We start from the raw sequence: 27,453 nt of genomic DNA on the forward strand, positions 1-27,453 counted from the left end.
ACCCTTAGGGGGTTTAAGAGAGGGAAGATGACAGCATGTGGTCATTGGTGGTTGACTGTGTTGGCTCTATCCACATTACTTGTTGGTGTGGGTGAAGCCGGCCCTGTCAACACTTGGGTAAAGTTTGTTCGAGACTTTGGTGGAAAAGTGTCCCCAAACAGGACTGCGGTGTTAATTTTGTCTAAACCCAAATCCATGAGTGAGTTGTTTGGTTCAATGAGTCGACAAATGGCAAAGACAGATCAGGCCTGTGGACCAAAATCCTGCTTGATATGTCCAAGCTCTCTAATACTCTCAGCCCTAGTGACGAGTGTTCTGTACACGAAGGGTAAATGGCTCACTGGGATATTTGGAAATGTTAAGGGCCAGATTTTAATGGTTATCTTATCATTTGTAGTTCCTGTGTTGATAGACTTTTGTTGTGTTCAGATTTGTTGTTGTCTTGGTAAATGGGCATTGAAGAAGACCATGCCTGGTTTAATGGTATTGGCTTTACCTGCCTCCTATGATGAATACTATGATGCCACTGGTGTTGACCCCAACTATGACCCTCTTGCTTGCCCAACTGACCCAGAGGATGATTCCTATACTACCTATATGTGAATGGTTAAAGTTCCAGATGTCTAACGTCGATTTCTGCACATGGTTATATGAGACTAGGTAGTCTCAAAGGGGGGGGATGTTGGGGGTTACCCTGGGGTTCAGGTGTGGGGCTACCCCGATGCCATGATTACTGTATATATGTGATAACCTTTGTATACTTGCAATGCGCAATTATGGAAAAGTACTGGGTAGATGGAGTTGTACTGCTTCAGTTCTCAGGCTGAGATTTGTCTGCACCTGCTGATAGTCACGCAGCCTCAAGGCCGAGATAGTAGAGTGAGAAACCAGAATCTAGACATGTTTTTCTCATTTTACATACTTTGTATCTAATCCAATGCCACAAAGTTAAGGAATGATTGACGGTAGGTTGTCCACACCAACTAGTATAAGGAGGGTTGTCTCCTGTTTTGCCACACAGATGTTTACTATAGACTACTGAGGTATTCTGTATGTGAATCTCTGTCTGCAATTGCATTGTATTACTAAAGAGTTTCATACCAAGGCTCCTGTGTCTGCTTCATCTATCTGGAAGACTGATTGTTAAAGGAAACTTACATCACCCCATGCAAAGGACCACCTAACACCTGCCAGAATGACCTTCATTCGGTCTAATTCAGTAGAAAAATAGCATAATTCAGTATAACACCAGCATAACTCTCACAGTGTGTCCTAAAAACAAAGCCTTTAACAGAGTTAAAGTGGCTGAGTGGAATGACAACCACAAAAGCAAACTCTTCGCTCATCTTGTATCATCCTCAGGAAGGGCAATCAAAATGAATTAAAGCTCATGGAATAACAATAGTAGAAGGGAAGATATTGTTTTAAAAACTCACAATAAAATGAAACACAATTAAGTTGGGCCATATAAGTCAATCGTGCAAGAAGGAGAAAAAAGAGATTTAAACACAACAATAGCCTTAGAATTTAGGTGAAAAAAAGCTTGCTTAACCTAATACATTAGCGAGATTGTGGGTGTTTATTTGATGAACAGACACAACTATTCTGTCATAACCTAACAACTTAAATTGAGAATTCTTATTCTCAGATACTACTTCAAGACTGTGGTTGATACTTATGCAAATGAGCTGCTTAGAGGCTGAAGCGTGTTATTTTGGGCCACCACCTCTGCACTCTCTTACAGTCCAATGATGTTCCAGCGTTCTACATGACCAACTTAAACCTACTCTTTAAATGCCACAGTAGGCCTACACTGCCCACACACAGAGCATTTCAGTCATGGGAGCATTTCAGACATGGGAGCATTTCAGACTTGGGATTCTGAAGGGACAGGCAATGCTTTGCCGTGATTGGCTCATTCATTTTTTAGCATAGAATGCGCTAACGATAATAAAATGACATGCGGGAGCAATTTATTGAGGTAATCAAAAGGAACTACAGATACTTTCCTGCTTCCATGTGATATTCTGATTGAGACCAGGAAGCATAATAGTCATGAAAAACAATCAATCAATCAATCAATCAAATGTATTTATAAAGTCCTTCTTACATCAGCTGATATCACAAAGTGCTGTATAGAAACCCAGCCTAAAACCCCCAAACAGCAAGCAATGCAGGTGTGGAAGCACGGTGGCTAGGAAAAACTCCCTAGAAAGGCCAGAACCTAGGAACAAACCACAAAAAATCTCAGAATGATGTCATCTCCCATTGTTTTACACCATAGTGTACTTTGTGGATCTCCCGTTGTTATACACCAAGAAGTGTACTTTGTGGATTCAGTACTGTAAATAAATGCAGAGTTGGAGACATTGCAATTAGTTTTTACTCGGAGATGGCATGACATGGGACATTGTGCAACAAGTAAGAAACATTCATTTTAGACTATATCCAACTTCTCCATTCTCACAGCTCTAACGCGCCGTACAGTGTGTGCATGTGCTACCCCTTACCAAAGAGCAATGCAAGTTACTTTCTTTTCCTATATGACAGTTAAGAAGATGTCTTTTGAGAAGCATTTTAAAGAGGGAATCAGCAGTTAAAACAATAACGAAGCGTTCTCTCCACCCCTGTTTTGGTAAAAAGCTGAGGGGTGGGGCTGGAGAAATGTTAACACTCTTAGATTCCTAGACAGAGCTATTGATGCAAGGACTGATCATTCATGATAGCAAAATTCTAGTTTCAACCATGTTTTGACGCTATATAGTTTTTGTTGACGTTTATTTTGCTTACTTTGAGTAAAACCAACTTATATTTTGGGGTTCTGATGTTGTACAACAGTTGAACTGAGCTCATGAAGCATTTATACATTTTATTCTTCAAGGATCATTTGATTAATTGTAGTAACTGCAGATTGCCCCTTTAAAGTGTGTAGAATTTTTTCAAAGTGGCATTTCTGGTGTCCAACTCTTCCAGTAAGACTTTCAATGTGCTTTGATGGTCGTGCATGATAGGCTGGCGTGGCAGAGGAGGCTGGTGGGAGAACCTAAAGGGGGACGGGCTCATTGAAATGGAATCGATGGGACCGAGTCAAATGCTTTTTTTCCATGTGTTTGGTACCATTACATTGATTCCATTCTAGCCATTACAATGAGCCCATCCTCCTATAGCTCATATAGCTCCTCCCACCAGCCTCTTTGGCAGGGGGATGTAGAAAGCTACCAGGAGAAGACAGTCAGTCAGTCAGTCAGTGATACACAAACTACACTAGAATGCCCATCTGTTGTGAGAGCGAACCCATCCTCTACGCAAACTGACAAGGTAGTCCAAGTACTTCCTCTGTGGTCTGTCCGATGACATGACGGCACATTACTCTAATAGCCTGTTCTGTTCTAGCGGGAATCACCATGGTGAGTCTCACTTTCTTTCACAAGCTCTCGCTCAGCCTTGACCCAGACGACTACTATAAGCAACACGGGAGAAATTGTAATAGTCAGGCTACGACCATGTACAGTACGGGTTACAACTGACTGTGGTCTGTTATTCTGTCGCTCAGCTTGTCTGTAGTTTTTAATTGCATTCAGGGGGATACTCACTCACTGTATATTTTCTCAAACATGAAAGAAGTCCATAGGTAACATGGGCCCATAAATGATTGTACTATAACAACGGCTTTGACACTGTGTCAAATGAGATTATCGACTTCAAAGGTCATAATTGTTTGTGAAGTTTAGTGTACTGACAGTGGAACAACCATGCGAAGTGAACTTCATTGTATAAAGTATAGGCGTGTCACACCATTGTATTACTTTGAATCAATGTATCCAAATATGGAGCAGCGCATATTTCTCTTCAATGGCCCATGTAGGTGGGACTAAATGCCATTTAGTCAATGGTCTAAAAACACGGGGGTGTGACAAGCTGCTCTTAGTGTTCTGAGTGTGCACATATGTCGCCTTGGAGCTCTACATTTGGAGGGTGTCACCGCACTTTATGGCATTAAAGGCGTGCAGGAAGTGGCTTAGTGTTCACTGCAAACCACGGATCTTCAGAAGAGAGAGCAGTCTTCTTCTGCAGGTCTCAATGGGTAAGCACCATATTCCGGTCAAGTAAACAGAATTTAGCAACCCGTTATATTAATAGTCTGTTTTGTGGAGAGATCTATGGAACACAGTGTTTTTCCTTGTGCCGCATCTTTCAAATCTGTTAGTGTTTAGGTATTTCCTTGGAAACTCATGGATCACTTCTAAATAGGCCATGCTAATACCAGAAACAAACCTCCTGGTCAACCAGCTATGTCTTTTATTTGGCTATTCGTCTTGGGACTACACAGACTGTGGCTCAAACGACACCATAAAGTCAAAAAGTAGTTTGTGCTATTACTGTGTAATATATATTTATTTGATGTTATTACACATGGTTGATATAGTGTATTACTCACCGATGCATGTGATTTGGATACACACTGTAGAATACAGGACACATGGTGTTCTGTCTATAGGTCATAGTGGCACTCAGGATATTTTGTTTGTGTCCATTTCATTGTTCCATGGTGCTGGAGGTGGAAAGTCCCCCCCAACACTCAGCTCTGTGGCACTGTTGGCTGATGAGCTAAGGGCAGGAAGTAGCTGCTCAGGCACGTCGGCCAATGTGGAGTGTGGGCTCTGAGACAAGGCCCTCCGGAAAGTAGTCGACGCGTCTGAGCAGGCAGGCAGTTCCTCAGACCACAGACAGACGGCCCCTCCAGGCCCTATCTGTCTGGAGTATCAATCTATATATCTGTACAGCAGCACACTCTGGCGGTCTGTCCGTCTGTCCCTGTCTTCCGTCTGTCTCCGCGACCTGCCAGAGAGAACGCGGTAGCGAGAAGTGCCCTGCACCATCAATGGATGTGTCAGTAAGAAAAAATATGTTGTTTCTCCTTGCAAGCGAGCCCAGTGTGGGAATGTGTTGGGAACGGAATAGCATGTAAGTGGCGTAAATCTCTCTGACTTTCCTACCTACTTTCTTACCTCTTTTCCTACCTCTTTTCCTACCTACTTTCCTACCTACTCAGTTTCTGAGTATTTGGTGATGCAGTAAAAGAGAAAGACGACTGTATTATTAAGGTGCCATTGAGGTCCGGTTGAGCTCAAGCACCGGGTATTGATGAACAATACCCCTACTGGTGTGGAAGAGGATGGCTAGGATTGTTTCAACTATCAACCTCTCCTAACAATGACTTTATGAGGCAACAAACACACTGATATGTCATCAATTTAACTGCTGGACAGCTTATTTTATTGGGAGTTATGAAGCAACGGTTATTTTGTGTGTTCAACTGTTTACATCCAACCATTGGTGTGCTAGTCATATTGAGTCCTGTTTACACGAAACCAGATCACATTCTCACGGGCACTCACAGTGCTTCATTTGTAAATTGGAAGGTGTCGTAACAAAAAGTGAGCATGAGAGGTGGGTGACCTGGGGAGCATTGCATGAATATTATCACATTTGCTTAATGGCACTTACAGAAGTTGCACACATGGGGCGAAATAAATGTGGCCTGGGGTCTGTGAAAATAAACGCATTTCATGCAATTCTACGTCATTTTACATGTCTGGAGACTTTGGCATGATCTTTTTTTAATGCTGCGTTCAAAACAACTGGGAACTCAGAGCTGGGAAATCTCAGACTTCCGACTTCAGTGCATTCAAGACAACTGGGAAATCGGGGAAAAAACAAGCTCCGACTAGGAAAATTAGCTTTGAACGGTCATCCAACTCTGAATTTTTAAAGGGTTCCCAGTTGTCTTGAAAGCACCATAATACCGCACAAATGATCGAAATGACAGACGACTTTGACACTGACAAACTGAGAATCTGAGATCAATGAAAATAACTTTGTCTTGAATCTATCAATACCCTAGGCCAAGGTATGTGGAGATACATATTGTATGCCAGGAGCGCAACTTTCACTGGGGACAAATTCTAAAATGTGGCAGTTTTATCATTGGAATGTGATACAAAACAAGGCAATGTTGTGCTTTAGGACCATGCAGACGCCTCTGAGCATTCGGGTAGGCTGTTTGGAGTGTTTATCGAGCAGATAAAACAAATCTATAATACTAATTATGCCCCTCCCCCCCACTTCTTAAACCAAAGTTGCGCCCCTGTTGTATGCTACATTATGAGGAGGAAATGATAGTCCTAAAAATGCTTTCCAGTTTCACTGACTCACCCAATGACGCACAGCTCACTAGCTGGTGATGGCCTATGTTCTCGTGACAAAAGCCTCTCTCTCGTTTTACTTGTAAAACAATATTTGGAAGTTTATCAAATATTTTGGTCGCCTACAGCTGACAGGTTATGGTATTTTCTTTTCAGCAGGAGCGATTTGTTTTCCAACCTGTATTTTGCCGCGATTGTAGGCTATTTGAAATATTGCGAAAGGCAAGTTTTGTCTGCATGCTGTTTGTTCACTGACATATTTCTCAAGCGTAGGCTATGCCTGTAGGCTATGCCTGTAGACTATGCCTGTAGGCTATGCCTGTAGGCTATGCCTGTAGACTATGCCTGTAGGCTATGCCTGTAGACTATGCCTGTAGACTAAGCCTGTATGCCTGTAGACTATGCCTGTAGACTATGCCTGTAGACTATGCCTGTATGCTATGCCTGTATGCCTGTAGACTATGCCTGTAGACTATGCCTGTAGACTATGCCTGTAGGCTATGCCTGTAGACTATGCCTGTAGGCTATGCCTGTAGACTATGCCTGTAGGCTATGCCTGTATGCCTGTAGGCTATGCCTGTAGACTATGCCTGTAGGCTATGCCTGTATGCCTGTAGGCTATGCCTGTAGACTATGCCTGTAGGCTATGCCTGTAGGCTATGCCTGTATGCCTGTAGACTATGCCTGTATGCCTGTAGGCTATGCCTGTAGGCTATGCCTGTATGCCTGTAGACTATGCCTGTATGCCTGTAGGCTATGCCTGTAGGCTATGCCTGTAGGCTATGCCTGTAGGCTATGCCTGTAGGCTATGCCTGTAGGCTATGCCTTGTTATTGGGCTACACTCCACTAGGCTATTTTTAAAATAAGCTATTTATCCTCTGGTCAAATTTGAGGCTTCCTCGTGGTGTAGTAGGCTATTCTGAATTATTTCATTTATTTCTGAACAGACAGCAGTAACTTTATTTGAATTTATTTAAATATATCAGGCGTGCAGCTGCTTCGAACCCTTCGCGTGGCTATGATTCTATAAGGAAATAAATGCTGGCGAGATGAGAGTTGCAGGCTCATGTGGACCAAAACGGAGAGGTACTCAAATTAAGCACTGGGCACTCCTATATAGGAACGTGCACTTTCACTTGATCACTTTCTTACTCTCTGATTGTGATTCACATGTTCAGGAAAGTAAAAGGAACACATCCCCTAAACTAAAACCTAGTCCTGAATCTCCAAAGAGAGGAGCTAGTTCTTGTTTTGTCATGTTGCTGTTTTTTTACAGTATTTGTTTTCTGGGCACACACACTGCCTCCCTGTGTGGAGAACATGCTCATATTGGGAGACAGGAAGTGATGTGGGAGAAAGCCAAGCTCCCCACAAAAGCAAAATGAAATTATTGCTGCTACAGCGTGGAATGCCATGAGTGAAGGCTGAAAGAAATGAAAGTACTATGTATTGTCGGAAACTCATCACGTTCCCCTATATGGCCTGTGGAGTAGGCCGACTCCTTAAAGGAAAATACCACTCAAAAACTATATTTTGTTATTTGTTTCATTAATCCACTGTTAATACATTCCCAAAATGTATCATACCGTGACACTTTCTGTATTTTGAAAGATCTATATCTTGAAAACTTGCTGACATGCAACCTTTTGGGACTGTATCAACAGTGGACTAATTAAACGAATACCAACAGATAGTTTTTTAGTGGACTTCTCCTTTAAAGACATGTCCAACAGTTGTGAGTGTTGTACACCTGTGAGACTATGCTCGTTAACATTCTTCATAGGACTGTGGTGGATCCACCTGCAAATCGTTTTTTGTTCACCAACAGCTGGGCAGACATCTGCAAGAGCAGAGATGTAATCATAACGTTGCATTTGGTAACACTGTGGCTGGGACATGTACGTCAAAGGTTATGATACAGTTAAGGATACTGATGTTTTGCTCACTGTACCTGTTATGAGTAGTCATTCAGAGAATTGTGTCTCACAGTAGGTGAGAGCACACTGTGTACCGTTGACATTGTGCTTTTGTTTCATTTAGTTTCTCCTCGAGAACCATGGGTTATGTTGAGTAGTTTTTCCGGTGGATTGTTCCTGGCAGCAGTAGGAAGTAGGTTTGAATAATAACCTGGTATGTTATACCTGCCACTCCTGTTTACATTTCAGTTCCTGGCAGTTCCTGATTAGTGTCTCTCTCTCACTACTATACCCAGCGTACTGTTCTTTTTTTCTGATAGTGGATAGACCATTGAACATGTTTCAATGTTGGAAATTCAACATATTTTTTTATAAAGGTTTGTCAATGTTGAAAATGAATTACCATGACAACATAATCCTGTGCTTGAAATGTTACCCTTGATGACTTTTTGCAACTCCAATGTATTTTCCACGTAGATGCCCTTTAATAAGGTTTGTTATTAACTGCAACGAGTGAAGGAATTATGAAAACCAAGGGACCATTCTGTTCATGCAGTCTTCCATTGTAAATAAGAGAGTACAAGTTCCTAGTCCTCTTTACAACCACACATATCCAACACCACAAATAGTCAGAGCATGCAGTCAGAGTGAATCCGTCCATAGGTCCCACACCCTGTATGCCTTTTGAACAGTGGTTATTGCTTTCCAGTGGAAACTACACAAACATCAGAATGTGGCAACAGGACAGATAAAGGCTGCTGTTGTCCTTTTAAGTCCACTTGGAGCAGGCAACACAAACAGATCAGAAATAACCAAGCAGGCCTGCTGCGTCCTAAACACTCCAATCTGCTTGCCTCATCAGATGCCAATATAGACGCTAAAGAAAAGGAGCATAAACACATTTTGCAGGAATAAGTTCATAATTTCCTTGCCCGGCCTAATTCACTAATCAGACAATTTTTTTGGTTTTATTTAACTAGGCAAGTTAGCTAAGAACAAATTCTTATTTACAATAACAGCCTAGAAACAGTGGGTTAACTGCCTTGTTCAGGGGCAGAAGAACAGATTTTTACCTTGTCAGCTCAGGGATTTGATCTAGCAACCTTTTGGTTACTGGCCCAACACTCTAACCACTAGGCTACCTGCTGCCTGGAGACTAAGCTATATTCCTGCATCCTTATTGAACCTCCCTGCCTGGCTGTTTCTTCTCTTGGAAAGTTCAACGACCTATGATTTACTCTGGGGAGAGATGCAGCTTACGGTCTCCTCTTTTCCGTTCTCCTCTAACAGTCAGACACTACTCCCCTGCACCTGTCCCTTGGATCTCAATGTTAAACCCAATCCCTTCCGTTGGTGCTCGGCAGTCATTTGTAATAATTTGTAAAATTGCCTATTTTTCTTCTCTTGTTAGTATAATTGTCTTTGTGTCTGGAGGCAGTTGTCCCTCCCAGAAGGCAGGCAGCCATCGCCAGGCCAAGGAAAGACCAGGCAGGCACACAGGGCTGCCAAGCAGGAAGCATACCACACAGGGTGCAATCAACAGCTCTGAAAGGGCATGAGACACATTACAGAGGAAACGTCCAGTTTCCTGTTTGCTTGTCTGGTTTAGGGTCAAGGCTCGAGACTGCAGGTTTTTGGCTGTATTGGGGTTTTAGAGGAGAGTGTGGTGTGAGTGTGTCTCTCTGAGTCTGCCTTAGTGTGTTCTCTCAACTGCCCGCATGCTCAGGAAGAGCTCAGCAGTTCAGACCCTCAGGGGAGGATGTAAGCTGCTGCTGGGGTACCCAGGTATTATGACTGGGGTTTTAGGTTGGGTAGCAGACCTGTTGGCTGGGGTGTTTGTTTGATGTTTGTTTGTTTATAAGTCTAAACTCTTAGGGAAAAAAGTGTGTTATCTAGAAGCAAAAAAAGGTTCTTCGTCTGTGCTCATAAGGGAACCCCTTTGCTCATTTGAAGGTGCTAAAAAGGTGCTATCTAGAACCGAAAAGGGCAGTTTGGCTGTGTTCACTTGAAAAACCCATTTTGGTTCCATGTAGAACCTTTTCCACAGAGGGTCCTTCATGGAACCCAAAAGAGTTCTACCTGGAAGCAAAAAAGATGATCCTATGGGGACAGCAGCAGAACCCTTCTGGAATCCTTTTCTTCCTGAGAGTGTATGTAGAATTGTCATGGTGTTTCTTGCAACTTTCAAAGTGGAAAGAAAGTTATTGGGTCAGGATCTAAGATGCTTTCAAGGACCGAGGTGTTTCAAAGCTGCGATGGGAAGTAGTATTACTTCTTCTTGATTGTTGATATTTTGTTAACATTTGTCCGAATTCTCAAGTCCTTGTGCCGTTTGTTCATTGAGATGTTGCTGTTTTGATGCAATCAGGTTTAGAATTCACTGTCAGACTTGGGTTCAATGAGAAATGCAGCAGCTGAAATATTATTTTTAGCGTGGCATCTCAGAAATGTCAAGTTAGATACGTTCAGACCACTGCCAGCTCTGTGATGTGTAATGTGGTATTTGACGTGTTATTTCTCTATCTCCCTGTCCTCCTCAGAAACATGGCTTCAGCAGAGATCTACTGGCCTGTTCCAATGAGGGCCATCGGGGCCCAGAACCTGCTCACCATGCCAGGAGGCGTGTGCCACTCTGGGTACCTCCACAAGAAGGGAGGAAGCCAGTTCAGCCTTATGAAGTGTGAGTAGCCCTACAGTACATAACATTACATTACATATATAACTTTCATGGCACATTAATGTGCACTGCACCAAGGGATTCTGACAAAGGTCTGAGATGAGTTGCACTGCATACTTTCATCTCATCACAACGTTTAGTTCATCACCCCTCGAGCAGGGTTGGAGATTCATCAAATTAGGAACAACATATGAAAAGTTTATTTCCAAAACGCTATATCCACCTATTTTTCACATTGGTGTTTTTTCATCAGAAATGATTGCTTCTGGGTACCTTCATGTGTGTGTAAATATTACTGTTCTCAGATTTTTCATTAATAGATTTTAGATGTGTAACGCTATATATACATTTTTTATCTGGAATGGAATGTTCTTATCCTGAATTTGATATGTGATATGTGATATGTGGTAAGTGATATGTGATAAGTGATATGTGATAAGTGATATGTGATATGTGGTAAGTGATATGTGGTAAGTGATATGTGATAAGTGATATGTGATAAGTGATATGTGGTAAGTGATATGTGGTAAGTGATATGTGATAAGTGATATGTGGTAAGTCGCTCTGGATAAGAGCGTCTGCTAAATGACAAAAATGTCAAATGTAAATGTTTTACATACAGATCTCATATTACTGTATTCAATTGATTAAAAATAAATATATATTGATGTCACAAATGTATCATTTGTACATTTCTTGTAGTTATTTGCTATATTTGACTGTATAAAGCGTAGCAGTGATTCTTATTTATCTGAAAGTGTGGCAGATATATAGCATTTTGATTATTTGTGATAGATTTTAAACAAATACATGTTGTGTTTTGTTTGTTTGTTTAACCTTTATTTTACTAGGCAAGTCAGTTTAAGAACAAATTCTTATTTACAATGACGGCCTACCCCCGGCCAAACCCGGACGACGGTGGGCCAATGTCATGTCTCTCATTGAACGACCTTATGCCATGATTAAATATTGAAAGAACACACCAATCTCTTTCATCATTTCTTTAAACAATAAAGGCTAAATTTACCAACATGTCTGAAAATGGATATATAGCATTTTAGAATGAAACTCTTTATACTTGCTATTATACCTAGGTTATTGTATGTGTGAGACTTTCCCTTACCTTATCTTTCTTTCTTACAGGGCCTCTTCGCTATATAATCATCCACAGGGGATGTGTGTATTATTTCAAGAGCAGTACCAGTCCTGCACCGCAGGGGGCTTTCTCTCTCAATGGCTACAACAGGTCAGTGTCCACTATTGTCATGCAGCTGTCATTTGCACCTGAATTTGAATAGACTTTGGCAAAGCATGTTGTCATTCTCCCATAGGCCTACATATGATTATCAATGTTTGAAATACAGCTGGCATTGTCCGTTGCAATCGGTTGTTATACTAAGAAATCCTGATCAGATGAGAAAGTCTGCTGACAGTGAAAGCATGTCTTAAGTGTTGGTGTGCCACTTCCTGCTAAATGAGAGCCTCGGGAGTTTTCGCTTATGAATACCTAACACAGGGGGGACTCGTCATATTAATTCCTACATAGGTGACAAGTCAGTAATAGAGACGGCACTGTTAAACCACCTCTTTTCCATATTTGTTTGACATTTTGAAAAGTGAAAGTGGACACTGAGGAATCCTAGCCTGTGGTGGTCCATTGAGTTCTTCCTTCTACTGCTTCCCCCTGAAGGCGCATGCCGCAGTGCCATAGGGGTAGCGTTAGAACTGTGTAACTGTGTAATTACACATCTGGAGTCTCTTCTCTCTACTTTGGCCTTGCATAAATAGAGCTTTAATATAGCTGTTTGACTGGTCTGTGACTCATTGAAAACCTTTCCCAGTCAAAGGAATAAAGCAACCACACAGAGAGGTAACATACACAGGGAACTATATTGCGGCTTGGCTGGGTTGTGTTTCGGATGCGTGGACTGTAACTACCAATTGGATACCACGACATTGGGGACAAAAGGGGGTAAAAATATATATATATTTTTTTTCTGACCCCCTTTTCTCCCCAATTTATATATATATACAGTTGAAGTTGGAAGTTTACATACTCTTTGGTTGGAGTCATTAAAACTCATTTTTCAACCACTTCACAAATGTCTTGTTAACAAGCTATAATTTTGGCAAGTCGGTTAGGACATCTACTTTGTGCATGACACAAGTAATTTTTCAAACAATTGTTTACAGACAGATTATTTCACTTATCACAATTCCAGTGGGTCAGAAGTTTACATACACTAAGTTGACTGTGCCTTTAAACAACTTGTACAATTCCAGAAAATGATGTCATGGCTTTAGAAGCTTCTGATAGGCTAATTGACATCATTTGAGTCAATTGGAGGTGTACCTGTGGCTGTATTTCAAGGCCGACCTTCGAACCCAGTGCCTCTTTGCTTGACATCATGGGAAAGTTAAAAGAAATCAGCCAAGATCTCAGCAAAACATTTGTTGACCTCCACAAGTCTGGTTCATCCTTGGGAGCAATTTCCAAATGCCTGAAGGTACCATATTCATCTGTGCAAACCATAGTACGTCCCGTCTCTTCTCCACTCTGGTACAATGGCAGTATAGTTCTCAAGCCTTCCCGCATCGTCTCTCACCAATTTATATAATTCATGACTGAACCAAGGTCTTCCTGTGTAGATAAGAATTCTAGCCAGTCTGACGATAAGTTCATTCATTTCTACCAAGGAACAGACAGTCATTGTTCTAATTCTTGATTATAATTACACACATTATATTCAGTACTAGGATTAAAAGAAAATTCATATATATACAGCAACATAATAGTATTCTGTTTAGTCAGTCCTGATTGAAATGTATACATAATTAGTCATTATTGATTAAAAAAAATCCCTTAACAGTCACCTATCACAAGTTCAACCATTCATGGAGCTTGGGGAATTTCTTCAGGTATCCGCCCTGCGCACCTCCTGTCAGAGCAGGATCACCTGCCGTCTCAAGGAGATGCAAGTTGTGTAGTGACGGACTCTCCCATTTTGTTTTTCTATCTTGAAGTGTTGTGCAGCCATCGAACATATCCACTATCATATAAACATTGTCATACGGAAGCAGATGTGTCCGCACGTGTGTTTGTGTCTGTGGTTTCAAAGTGTATAGATATGGGCCTTAACATCCAGTTCTGACAGGACAACACTATAGTGGGCAGAGCTCAATGAATCAGCAGAAGTTACTAGCGGGTGAGGGCATATCCAGCCAACCGCTCAGACAAGCTCCAGCTTGCCACTTGTACAAACAGAAATATCTCAGTAATAACGTTACAGGGAATAGTAATTGCAACTACTACTAACAGTAGTAGTAGTAAACACTGAGCAGCCTGGTACACTGAAACATGGCCAGACCAGCAGGCCCATACAGCACCAACAGAACACAATATCACATAGACGGCATGAAATGTTTGTCACAGCAATAATGTGATAGTAATAGTAATAAATGAGTTAACCCACTGATATGGTTTAACCTACGAAATGTGAAATCGGATTGGTCAGAGTGAGGAGGCTTTACTGCACCGTGTTTTCCTACATCTGTGTATCTATTATAATGGATTCGGATGTGGTCTTCTCCAAGGTGCTGTTTCACTTTCTATTTCTCTCGTTGTCAGGGTGATGAGGGCAGCAGAAGAGACCACCTCCAATAATGTGTTTCCCTTCAAAATCGTCCACTTCAGTAGTAAGAAGCACCGGACCTATTGCTTCTCAGCAGCCAACGAGGAAGAGAGAAGGGTGAGGGGTGATATGTACAGAACCTCTCACATTCCTAGTAACATTACAGCAATACATAGATCATGTAATCGCGGTTATTTCTGTCTACTAACAGAAATGGATGCGAAACCTGCGAAAAGAAATTGATCACTATAATGACAGAATGGATTCACATATTCCAAAGTAAGTCAACACATCCCTTCACACAAACGTACCATCTGCGGTCACTTGCTCTTTCTGATAAATGGTAGACAGTTTGGCTGCATGCTCCGATTAACTTTCTGAGCATGCAGGTTTGATCTTGTAGGATATCTCTTGCTGTGTTACAAAAAGTATGAATGGGAGTCAGCGAATGCACAATCAGTGAATCAATTCAATAGAAGGTGATTGATGTGGTCCTCTCTCTGTTGACATAGTGACTCTGAAAGTGATGCGGACAACTTCTATGGATCGATCGAGAGCCCCATGGACATAACCTATGCCCATGATGACCCAGGAAGCAGTAAGTGACAGCACTCACAACATTGTTTCATACAATGAATGAATTCTGTGCACTGACAATTTTGTGTGTTTTCTTGCCTAGATTATATGTTAGAGGATGAAGAAGATGATGAGGATGATGATGACTATGAAAAACCAGATAGCCCACCAACTTATACAGGTACTAAATAATAAATATCTTTGAGTTTGGTGCTGAAAGGTGCTACAACTGTGATAGACAGCCCTTGATGGGACTGGCATGTCATCACAATTCAAACTAATGGTCCAATTTGGCTCCATTTGCGACCGTACATACACTACTGGTCAGAGGTTTTACAACACCTACTCATTCAAGGGTTTTTCTTCATTTTTACTATTTTCTGCATTGTAGAATAATAGTGAAGACATCAAATATATGAAGTAACACATATGGAATCATGTAATAACCCAAAAAGTGTTAAACAAATCTAAATATATTTGAGATTTGAGATTCCTCAAATAGCCACCTCTTTCCTGGATGACAGCTTTGCACACTCTTTGCATTCTCTCAACCAGCTTAACCTGGAATGCTTTTCCAACGGTCTGAAGGAGTTCCCACATATGATGAGCACTTGTTGGCTGCTTTTTCTTAACTATGCAGTCCGACTCATCCCAACCATCTCAATTTGGTTGAGGTCAGGGGAATGTTGAAGCCAGGTCATGCAGCACTCCATCACTCTCCTTCTTGGTAAAATAGCCCTTACACAGCCTGGAGGTGTATTGGGTCATTGTCCTGTTGAAAAACAAATGATAGTCCCACTAAGCGCGAACCAGATGGGATGGCGTATCGATGCAGAATGCTGTGGAAGCCATGCTGGTTAAGTGTGCCTTGAATTATAAATAAATCACAGACAGTGTCACCAGCAAAGCACCCGCATACCATAATACCTCCTCCATGCTTTACGGTGGGAAATACACATGCAGAGATTTGTTCACCCACACCATGTCTCACAAAGACACGGCAGTTGGAACCCAAAATGTCCAATTTGGACTCCAGACCAAAGGACAAATTTCCAAAGATCTAATGTCCATTGTTCGTGTTTCTTGGCCCAAGCAAGTCTCTTCTTAGTGTCCTTAAGAAGTGGTTTCTTTGCAGCAATTCGAACATGAAGGCCTGATTCACACAGTCTCTAAACAGTTGATGTTGAGATGTCTGTTACCTGAACTCTGGGAAGCATTTTTTTGGCTGCAATTTCTGAGGCTGGTAACTCTAATGAACTTACCCTCTGCAGCAGAGGTAACTTTGGGTCTTCCTTTTGTCATGAACCAGCTAAAAGCCCATAACAAAAGGAAGACAACGTGGAGATAAGGAGTAACAAAATATAAATTTATTAAATAACTAAGTATAATATACAGTGGTGTGTGTAATCAGTAGTGTGAGTGTTTTGCATGCATGAATGTGATAATGCAGGGTGTTGAAAGATGCCAAAGCAAGCAACCAAAAAACCACCAAGAAACACAACAAAATCCATAAAGGTGTCTGCATGGAGAGAGTCTCCTCTATGAATGGGGAAGTACAGGAATAGGAAACAATGGTACCGGCTTAATAGCTTGATTAGGTTTTCCAGTTAATTGACAGGTGTGGCAGCTTGATAAAATCAGAAACATCCCTCTTTAATCTAGGCCAAGAGAAATGTCTTAGTATGCGATTGTAGGTTTTCTTCACCCCCATATGTCCAGCAACGTCATTGTGAGAAGTTGCCAACACCAACTCACAAACTTAACTCGTACAACAACCTGACTAATTGCCTCCCCCAGAAAACAACTACCATGAGACACCCACTTTCTCATCAGGACATCCTCTTGGAGAAAATAGCCATCGGCGACATCTCCCAACTGTTCCACAGGCACAATTTGGTCACGCAACTCTTCTAACGTGGGGTCATCCCATTGTGCGTTGATTATATCTGAGCGGGTTACAGATAACGGAACAGGGAAAACAGTGACATACTTTTTTGTATTATTATCATCATTAGTCGGCGCAGTGACCAGTTCGCCACGGCTCATAGAACGTGTCACTGCACACGCAGAGAACACCTCTGGGAAACTGTACACTCATCAGGAAACCCAACAAATGACAGCTTAGTGGAAACCACTAGAGATGGAAACACGACAGGCCATACACGCTCACCAGCCAAGTTATTCCCAAGGATAACGTCGATACCCTCAATAGGCAACGAAGGATGCACCCCCACAACAACTTCACCAGCCCACAATCCAACATCAGTTTATGCAATGGAACTGACAGAGTGTGCAAACCTATCCCCCTAATTAGAACACTATTCCCCGAATCAGTCTCAGCAGAAAAGGGTAACACAGATTCCAACACAAATGATTCAGAGGCACCTGTGTCTCTCAGGATCTTCACTGGCACTAGGTCCTTACTTCCTAACATAGACACAAAACCTTCCGCAATGAAAGGTACATAGTCTGGATCAATATGGACGTTCACATGCTCCTGGGCCTGAGGCAATGAGTCATGAGTGAACTGATGTGGAACAGGCGCAGCTAATGCGGTAGGCTTAGATTTAGCGTAAGCACCCTTTGACCTGAGAAGTGGACATTAGTTTTTCCAAAGACCTGAACCTCGACAGTAGTGACACTCTTGACCAAAGTCAGCTTTACCATGGGAGTCAGGCTCAACCCTATTTGAATAGAACTCTGCCCGTGAACCAAAGTATCTCGGTGAGTGAAGCCCAAATCTATCCTAACGCCCCCACTCATTCCAAATACGGGGCTCTGCAAAGACACTTTTGTGAGTCAACACATACTCGTCCGCCAAAGCCGCAGCTTCAGTGACATTCTTTACTTTTCGTTCGTTAATATTTACGTGGCATTACGATCAGGGATTGTGTCCTTAAATTGCGCCAACATAATCAGATCACACAGCCCTTGGAAAGTCATAAATGCAGAGGCGGAACACCAGCGATTAAACTGTAAAGATAATTCTCGCGCAAACTCAACACGAGTCTGCTTATCATCCCTTTTTAAAGTTCTAAATCGTTGGCGGTAAGCCTCAGGGACCAATTCATAAATCTGTAACACAGCTGTTTTAACCTTATCATAACTGGCACTGTCGGCTAACACTAAGAGCTGAATATGCTTCCTGCGCTTTACCAGTCAGCACAAACTGCAACATTAAAGTGCGATCAGAATCAGGCCAATTCCTAGCGTCAGCAACACGCTCAAACAACGAAAAGAATGTCTCAGGGTCCTTTTCATTAAACTGAGGCAATAACCGTAAGTTCCCAACAATATCAAGTGTGTCCGGGGCACGACCAAAAGAGGAACGACCCCTAGGTAAATCTGGGTCACCTTCCCAGAACAAACTCTCCCCTGAGATCTTTCCTTCCATAACCAACTCTAGACGTTCTTGTTGCAACGTGATTTTAGCACGCTCCATATCTTCTTTAAATGCCAATTCCTTTTCAAACTTTACACGATCATGCTCTAGCTTCTCATGATCATGTTCTAGCTGTAACAGAAGCAGTTCTTTCTGCTGTTCAAAAAGAAGACTACTAGGACTAACCGATGGAATGGCCATTGTAACGATAAGGGGAGACGAGTCCTCAGCAGAGACTGGCCCAGTGGTATCTTCAAGAATACCACTCTCCATCAGATTGGCCTTCAATATTAACCTAATAGAATTCTTTAGACGTTTATCACTAATTTCAACCTTGTGTTCAGCGACCTTCAACAGCTATTCTTTAGTACCTAATTCTAACAATTCCTCTGATGGAAAGCGAATGAACTAATCTACATAAGACGTTAAACAAACAAAAAAATCTCGCTCTTCCCCTCTGCTGAGCACACCAGACCACAACCCGAGAAATGACAATTACCCTGAGCACCACAGAAGAGAGATGAGATACGGAGCTTCCTACAATAACTAAACCCTAGTCTTGGTGAGGATTTCTGGTGGGAATTTACGCCCTGTAGCCCCTGGCAAGGAAAAACTCACCAGCATGCTGGCAAATTCCACCAAGTCACGGATGTGCCCCCGAGACAACTGCTCAGTCCACAGACAGCACACAAAAATAACAAACATTTAACCATGCCCAACATATTCCAAAAATGAAACACGTCGCTAAACCTATGAGGGGAAAAAAGCTATAGCTCCGAGTAGCAAGTTCCACTACCCTACCCAAATCTCCCATTGAGGTACACAGCCGATTACTCACCTCCTCAGACTGATGTCCCAACAGAAAGTAGAACAAGAGTTTCCAGGCTAGGCAGGGCCTGGAAACTAACCATTCTCTCTTCAACGCAGCACACAAACCAAACAACAAAGACAACCAATGCTGGGCTTATCAAACTCAAACACACAAAATATGCAAACCAAACACGTACCTCCACGTTCTCCCAAATCAATATGTTCAAAAATCCCAGATGAGCCCCCACTTGTCACGAACCGGCTCAAAGCCCGTAACAAAAGGGAGACAATGTGGAGATACGGAGTAACAAAAATATATATTTATTAAATAAGTAACTAAATATAATATACAATGGTGTGTGTGATCAGTAATCAGTAGTGTAAGTGAGTGTTTTGCATGCATGAATGTGATAATGCAGGGTGTTGAAAGGTGCCAAAGCAAACAACCAAAAAAACCACCAAGAAACACAACAAAATCCATAAAGGTGTCTGCATGGAGATAGTGTCCTCTATGAATAGGGAAGTGGTGTATTTATCCTGGGACACACCGGGCCCAGGTGTTTCCCATGTAGCTGACGACCCTCCCAACTCCGCCTACCGGCATCCTAATAAGGAAACAAGAACAAAGAGAGAATACGGCAGACAGAGTGGGAGGGTTGTCACACTTTCCTATGGCGGTCCTCATGAGAGCCAGTTTCATCATAGCGCTTGATGGTTTTTGCGACTGCACTTGATGAAACGTTCAAGTTCTTGACATTTTCCAGATTGACTTACCTTTGTGTATTAAAGTAATGATGGACTGTAATTTCTCTTTGCTTAGTTGAGCTGTTCTTGCCATAATATGGACTTTTTCTGTACCCCCCCTTGTCACAACACAACTGATTGGCTCAGACACATTAAGAAATAAAGAAATTTCACAAGTTTACTTTTATGAAGGCACACCTGTTAAGTGAAATCCATTCCAGGTGACTACCTCATGAAGCTGGTTGAGAGAATACAAAGAGTGTGCAAAGCTGTCATCAAGGCATAGGGTGGCTATTTGAGGAATCTCATATCTCAAATATATTTTGATTAGTTTAACACCTTTTTGGTCACTACATGATTCCATATGTGTTATTTCATAGTTGTGACGTCTTCACTATTATTCTACAATGTAGAAAATAGTAAACATAACCCTTGAATGAGTAGGTGTTCTAAAACTTTTGACCGGTAGTGTGTATATGTATACAGTGCATCTGGAAAGTATTCAGACCTCATGACTTTTTGCACATTTTGTTACGTTACAGCCGTACTCTAAAATTGATTAAATTGTTTTTTTTACTCATCAATCTACACCATATACCCCATAATGACAAAGTAAAAACTGTTTTTTATAAAACACAATAGCAAATTTATAAAAAGAAAACATTTAAATATGATATTTACATAAGTATTCTGGCCCTTTACTCAGTACTTTGTTGAAGCACCTTTGGCAGCGATTACAGCCTCAAATCTTCTTGGGTTCTTGGGCTACAAGCTTGGCACACCTGTATTTGGGTTGTTTCTCCAAATAAGCTCTGTCAGGGACACTCAACGACATTCAGAGATTTGTCCTGAAGTCTGTCCTGCATTTTATTGGCTGTGTGCTTAGGGTCGTTATCCTGTTGGAAGATGAACCTTCACCCCAGTCTGAGGTCCTGAGCGCTCTGGAGCAGGTTTTCATCAAGGATCTCTGTAATTTGCTCTGTTCATCTTTCCCTCGATCCTGACTAGTCTCCCAGTCCCTGCCACCTTCCTCCAGACTTGACGCTGGGCATTCAGGCCAAATAGTTCAATCTTGGTTTCATCGGACCAGAGAATCTTGTTTCCCATGGTCTGACAGTCTTTAGGTGCCTTTTGACAAACTCCAAGCAGGCTGTCATGTGCATTTTATTGAGGAGTGGCTTCCATCTGGCCACTCTACCATAAAGGCCTGATTGGTGGAGTGCTGCAGAGATGGTTGTCCTTCTGGAAGGTTCTCCCATCTCCACAGAGGAACTCTGGAGCTCTGTCAGAGTGACCATCGAGTTCTTGGTCACCTCCCTGACCAAGGCCCTTCTCCCCCGATTGCTTAGTTTGGCCGGGTGGCCAGCTCTAGGAAGACTCTTGGTGGTTCCAAACTTCTTCCATTTAAGAATGATTGAGGCCACTGTGTTCTTGGGGACCTTCAACGCTATATACATTCTTTGGTACCCTTCCCCAGATTTGTGCCTCCACACAATCCTGTCTCAGAGCTCTACGGACAATTCCTTTGACCTCATGGCTTGGTTGTTGCTCTGACTTGCACTGTCAACTGTGGGACCTTATATATACAGATGTGTGCCTTTCCAATTCATGTACAAACAATTGAATTTACCACAGGTGGACTCCAGTCAAGTTGTAGAAACATCTCAAGGATGATTGATGGAAACAGGATGCACCTGAGCTCAATTTCGAGTCTCATAGCAAAGGGTTTGCATACTTATGCAAATCATTTGATTTTTAATACATTTGCAAACATTTGGAAAAACCTGTTTTCAGTCTGTCTTTATGAGGTATTATGTGTAGATTGATGAGAATTTGTATTTAGGCTGTAACTAAACAAAAAGTGGAAAAAGTCAAGGTGTCTGAATACTTTCCGAAGGCACTGTATCTATAGCTAAACGATAACTACCACTGAAACAACATTGTCTCTCAACTCTCAACAAAGTTGTCAACAATTTAGGAAGTCCATGTTTCCTACTGTTTCTAGTAACTATCACTGAATATCTTATTATTTTTTTTACTGTTGAAGGAAGACTAACTGTTCCACCACCATCATACCATCCTCCTCCACTCCCATGCCAGTTTAGACAAGAATCAAAATCAGGATTCTGCAAAGGTCTCCCCCAACCTGCCCCTGCCCCTGCCCCTGTCCCTGTCCCCAACAGGACCCTCTCCAGCCCCCTTCCAAAGAAAATGTCCCCGCTCTTACCTCGACCCAAGCTGGGTGAGGTCGGCCACAACCAACATGGACACATGGACATCCAAAACAAGGACAGCCCAGAGAGAAGTGCGAGGGGCCCTAAGACCCCTCTTCCCACTCCCATTGCCAGCCGTCAGAAGCAGATCATGATGGGGAAGACGTCCATCTCCACCCTACCTGTGGGGGACCACAGAGACAAGAAGCCCCATGTTCCAGTGACCCTCAAGTCTCCCGCCACCCTGCCCATCTGCATCAACCTGGAAAGGCAAATGGGGCTGAATCCTAGACCACCTGGTTGCCATGGCAACACGCCCAGCCACATCCCAAGTGTGCGAAACCACTGCCACAGCACTAGGTCAACACCAGATCTCCCACCACAGGCCTCGCCAGCACTGAACCACATGCCTGGACAGTACAAGCCACCCCTCCTAGCGAAATCTCCATGTCCGGCACCCATGCCTAAACAACCAAGAGGGTCAGCACAGTAAGTGTCTGCAAAGGCTTTACTTTTTGCTCTGAAAACTACAGTTTGATTTCAAGCTTGTTATATTGTAATCATGCAAAAAATATATAGCACCGTTTAAGATGAAGGTTAAAACACCCACTTCTTCTCAGAAGATCCTCTCCAGATGGACAAAGCTTCCGAACCTCAGTGGACGAGGTGCCTGCCTCTTTAAGAAAGAACAGGGATCCATGCAAGGACATCGATGATGACTCCGATGAAGACTATGAGAATGTAAGTGGCCATATTCTCCATCAACTATCACTCTTGTGTACACAGGCTACTAGAGAAACACATCTGTTATGTTTTGTGTTGAGTTTAGTGTCTTTACTCGGTGGCGAGTGCATGCCCTTGTTTCACTGCAAATTCCATAATCTCATCGCACAATCTTGTTCCGTGTACTACAGATTAGTCTTGGCCTGCTGACACAATTCTAACCTCCTTTATGTCTGTTGTTGTTGTTTTTGACACATGTTTCTGACCTCAGGTTCAATTACCAGATTCTGTGTTTGTGGACATAACAGAAACAAGCAGTGTTGAAAAGTAAGACAATAAACAATTTCTGTATTGAACATTTGTTAAATCCTCCTTGTTCCTTTTTGTGTAACAGTCTTTAACGCCCACTCATGTTCGATCGGGGAATCTCTTTCTGACAATCATGTCTCTGTTCTCTCTTGGAAGAAGAGCAGAGCACGTCTGAATGCAGTCTTACTCAAATACATTATTATTGTGCTTTAATTGCAGGTTATTTATGGAAAGCTCCAGTTCACCGCAGGATGGTCTCTACTGCTTCAGGAACTCAGGATCAAAGACATCCAAGGTACAACATGTGCATGCTGTGATGCATAAACATCTAGGGATTCACCACACATCACACAATGAATATTAAAAAGAAACTGCTTCAGTAAATAATGTACATTTGTTCTCATTGAATCAGGTGCTGGTGGTGTGGGATGTGGATCTGTGCAAGGCCAGAAACTACAGGCTCTTTGAGGAGGTCAGAACCACTGTCTTTACTTTCTGTCTACCCATGCCCGTAATTACACACGAGTACACAGAGGTCCGGTCATTTTTTATAATTTGAAGAAGTAAAAAAAAAAAAAATGATAATAAAAATATATATTTTGTACACAATAAAGAAAATCAATTACGGGTCAACATCGAAATATTGCCCCAGCGTTGATCAAAGCTCAGAACCTTGATCCAGGCTTGTTATGTTCGCCTGCATCCCCCTGGATTTGCCTCCCGGATAAGCCTTCTTAGCAGCACATTCACCACTCTCTCAAACGGCCTGAGACGAGAAACTAACTACCCCAGATCGGAGTACCCTCAAGTAGGCAACTGAAGACCCTGCAGACAGCGTGTTTGCAAGATACTGAAAGAGAAAAAAAAAACATGTTAAAACCATCCGCATTTTAAAAGCATCCCGCGACTCCTGCCATGTCTACAAACATCCCCCAAACAAACAGAAAATGAATCTCAGAGAATGAGTGCACAACTGGTAAATAGTCGCTTATAGATGTCAGTCAATCAGGTGGCTAAATGCCGGCACACACTTCTATTGCAGTAACGTTGAAGGCTCTGGCTAGTATTACTTAGCCGGCTCGAAGGATGAATTAAGAAGCTAACGTTAAACAGAGCCTACCTCAGCAGGAGCAAAAAATACGCTATCCTACAAAGTTCTCATAATAACTTTGCTTTATAGAGAGTAGGCTACTGAGACAGACAATGATGTGGCGCTTAGTGGTGAGGCTGAGGCAGTCTGCAATGTATGCAGGAGGAAGCAGAGGAGACGGAGAGAGAGGAGCAGAGGTTAGTACAGTGGTTCCCAAACTTGGGGTCGGGCACCCATGTGGGGTCCCCTGAGACAATCGGTACTAATTTGATCAAACAAGTTAGGAACTTGAAAAGACATGTTTCAATATGAACATCTCCACATGGCCTATCTTCCCTATAGGCCAACATTAAAATGCTAACAGTTCAGTTCTAAAAATGTCTCTGATGCCACGTGTCAGTGTGAATCATTTCTCATATGTCCTCCCTTTCAGGGGAATAACATTACAGTGGCTAATAGGCTATGTGTTTGTAGATCGACTGAGGGGAAAGAACCTACAGCAGCCAAGGTGATAATGGATGGGGTCCTTTTTGCTTGCTTTTGCTGTTCTCCAAATAGCATTTGAAAGTTTTTTAATTGTATAGAAATTAAGCTACTGGACCTCACTAAAACTCAAACCTTGGTTAAGGCTGTCTACCATGTTGATTGTCTGACTCAATCAATAATAGATGAAGGATTCCAGTACCATATCTGTCTTGTTTGATGTGAATTTCAATGTGTTTATGGTTTAGGACTCCCGGGTGTTCCTGGAGTTTGAGATGACATTTTCCTCCCTGTCGGCCCTAGTGGAGCACTACTATAGCCACCCTCTACCCAATCACGACTCTCTGTGTCTGCAGCAGCCATATGGTTACATCATGCCCAGATGACCCTGTCCTGACTCTGCCTGAGGCCATTGCCTCATCCGCTCAAACGGACTCTCTCCTTTTGGGCATCTAATACGGTTCTGCAACTGTCATGAACTACAGTCGAAACCTGCTGTGGTCGAAACAAAATGACACTGCCCCCTGTAGGGCAAGTCAGATTGGTGCATATCTGTAACCAAGCCTGAGTATTTGTTGGAGTGATTCTGATGAGCATCATGGCATGGGATCTAGCCCTAAACAACGCTTGGGCAGAGGTGCAACAAGTGCACATGGTTGCAGTTGTGAAGAAAATATGGTATCTGTGAGGAGGACAATGAGCTCTATATACAGAAAGTTGTCTTATGTGAGGATTACTGAGGACTACTGCAGGACTAGTACTCTAAAGGTCTGTCATTACACTGGATAGCACTGCTGAAGTGTTGTTCAGAATACAAGCAAATGTAAAGATTTATGGGTTCACTGCACATTAATGTCGGGATATTTAACACTGGTTTTGCATTACGCATTGAGGACCAATTATGTGTAAATCACTTATTTATTCTATAAAGTTTATGAAATGCATCATATTATCTTCAGAAAAAAAGTTCTATTTTAAAATGCTTAGATAATGATGACAGCATGCTATCAAACTGTCCACACATCCTATTGTACTGTACAGAACTGTCCATTTGTGATATGTAAATTAAATGCATTGTAAAAAATTCTTTTGTAAAAATTCTTTCTGATTATATTTTTTTTTTTATGTGTAACTGGATAACAGCAGAGGGCAGGTGACGATTCCATTGGGTGGCGCTGTTTGGTGCTGTGCCATGTAACTGGGGTGGCAGGTAGCCTAGTGGTTAGAGTGTTGGCCTAGTAACCAAAAGGTTGCAAGATCAAATCCCCAAGGTAAAAAATAAGTAATTCTGCCACCTAGACTGCTGTGCCACTCGGGGGGCACGTCTCACAATTATTGTAGAAAATGTTACTTCACTGGAGTTAGGAGAGTATTAACTTGATTCAGAATAGTGCACACACCATTTCACATTCAATCAGTTAACCCACTGTTCCTAGGCCGTCATTGAAAATAAGAATTACATAGACCCCACTGTCGACTACAGTATTTTTTTAATTATGAAAAAATAGTTTGGGTATGATTTATGTTGAGTCACAGACAATAATAAACAGCCACATAACTACAAGTATACTTTGTTCAGTAGAAAATATTTAAGGTGAAATCATAGCTCCTATCACTTTACCCTTACCTAGATGTACATGTTACCTCAATTACCTCGAATAACCTGTACGCCTGCACATTGACTTGGTACCGGTACCCCCTGTATATAGCCTCATTATTGTTATTTTATTGTAGCTCTTTTATTTTTTAACTGTAGATTTGATTTAGATATTTCCATGTTGTAATCTTGTGTTGTGTGTGTTGTTCTCCAGCCCAGAGGGCACGTGCAGCAAAATCACACAGAGATCACTCACTGATAGTGATGAGCAGACACTGGTTCAGATAAAAGCCTCCCAAAGGAATGCCTTGATACAGCAGCAACACAAGCAGCAGAGACGCTGGTTCGTTAAACATGCACACTAAGTAAATCATTTTAATGGTATCGTGATTAATATTCAATATTTCCCCGTCTTTCTCAGAGAGGAGAATTATATAACAGTGTCTCTATCAGACCTTGACAGGGAAGGATGCCAGGAGATTTAGCACTCTAGCTAAATCACTTCTTATTGTCTGTTGTATTTTCTCCCCCTTTCCCCTCTACTCTGCCACAGCCATATCACCACCAGGATCACCACGTTATCAGCACAGGATATTAGTGCACTGTTCTTCAACTGGTTCATTAAATGGGATTCAGCGAGAATGCAGGATTACAAAGGCAGGATTACAAGACTCGATCGCTGTAAATGAATTAACAGAGAATATTGGGCGCCTACAGACAACACCACAAGAATGATAGCATCCAATATGTATAAATCCATTAAATTTAGCATTTTAAAGGCTCGTTGGCAGTGGGAATTGACTCCATCAAATTATATTTGATGTTAAAAATACAGATATTTTTTTGGTTGTACTTTTACCCCTTTTTCTCCCCAATTGGTAGTTGCAATCCTGTGCCATCAGTGCAACTCCTATACAGACTTGGGAGAGAGCTATGCGTCCTCTGAAACACAACCATGCCAAGCCGCATCGCTTCTTGACACACTGCTCACTTAACCCAGAAGTCAGCCACACCAATCACCATACAACTGGTGACCAAAGTCGGCTTAGGTGGCCGGCCCACCACAAGGAGTCACTAGAGCACAATGGGACAAG

At 42.2% G+C, this 27,453-nt stretch overlaps 1 protein-coding gene across 8 annotated transcripts; it reads left to right on the plus strand.

Moving 5' to 3' along the window:
• The first annotated feature begins 3,234 nt into the window (after positions 1-3,234).
• Positions 3,235-25,846, plus strand: LOC135517747 (SH3 domain-binding protein 2-like). 8 transcript variants are annotated; one of them, XM_064942322.1, is made up of 13 exons: positions 3,235-3,318; positions 10,664-10,803; positions 11,944-12,046; positions 14,429-14,549; positions 14,644-14,711; positions 14,945-15,030; positions 15,112-15,189; positions 21,992-22,646; positions 22,778-22,898; positions 23,152-23,207; positions 23,409-23,484; positions 23,602-23,661; positions 25,011-25,846. In XM_064942322.1, the coding sequence occupies exons 2-13, from the start codon at positions 10,668-10,670 to the stop codon at positions 25,146-25,148; spliced, it is 1,698 nt and encodes a 565-aa protein (XP_064798394.1). In that variant the 5' UTR covers positions 3,235-3,318; positions 10,664-10,667; the 3' UTR covers positions 25,149-25,846. The 8 variants fall into 8 exon arrangements, with proteins under 8 accessions (XP_064798394.1, XP_064798395.1, XP_064798392.1 ...); XM_064942323.1 differs by lacking the exon at positions 3,235-3,318 and adding an exon at positions 3,319-3,407; XM_064942320.1 differs by lacking the exon at positions 3,235-3,318 and adding an exon at positions 3,907-4,084.
• Positions 25,847-27,453: the final 1,607 nt, after the last annotated feature.

Source organism: Oncorhynchus masou, chromosome 28, assembly GCF_036934945.1.
Source record: "Oncorhynchus masou masou isolate Uvic2021 chromosome 28, UVic_Omas_1.1, whole genome shotgun sequence".
In the NCBI taxonomy this organism is placed as follows: Eukaryota; Metazoa; Chordata; class Actinopteri; order Salmoniformes; family Salmonidae; genus Oncorhynchus; species Oncorhynchus masou.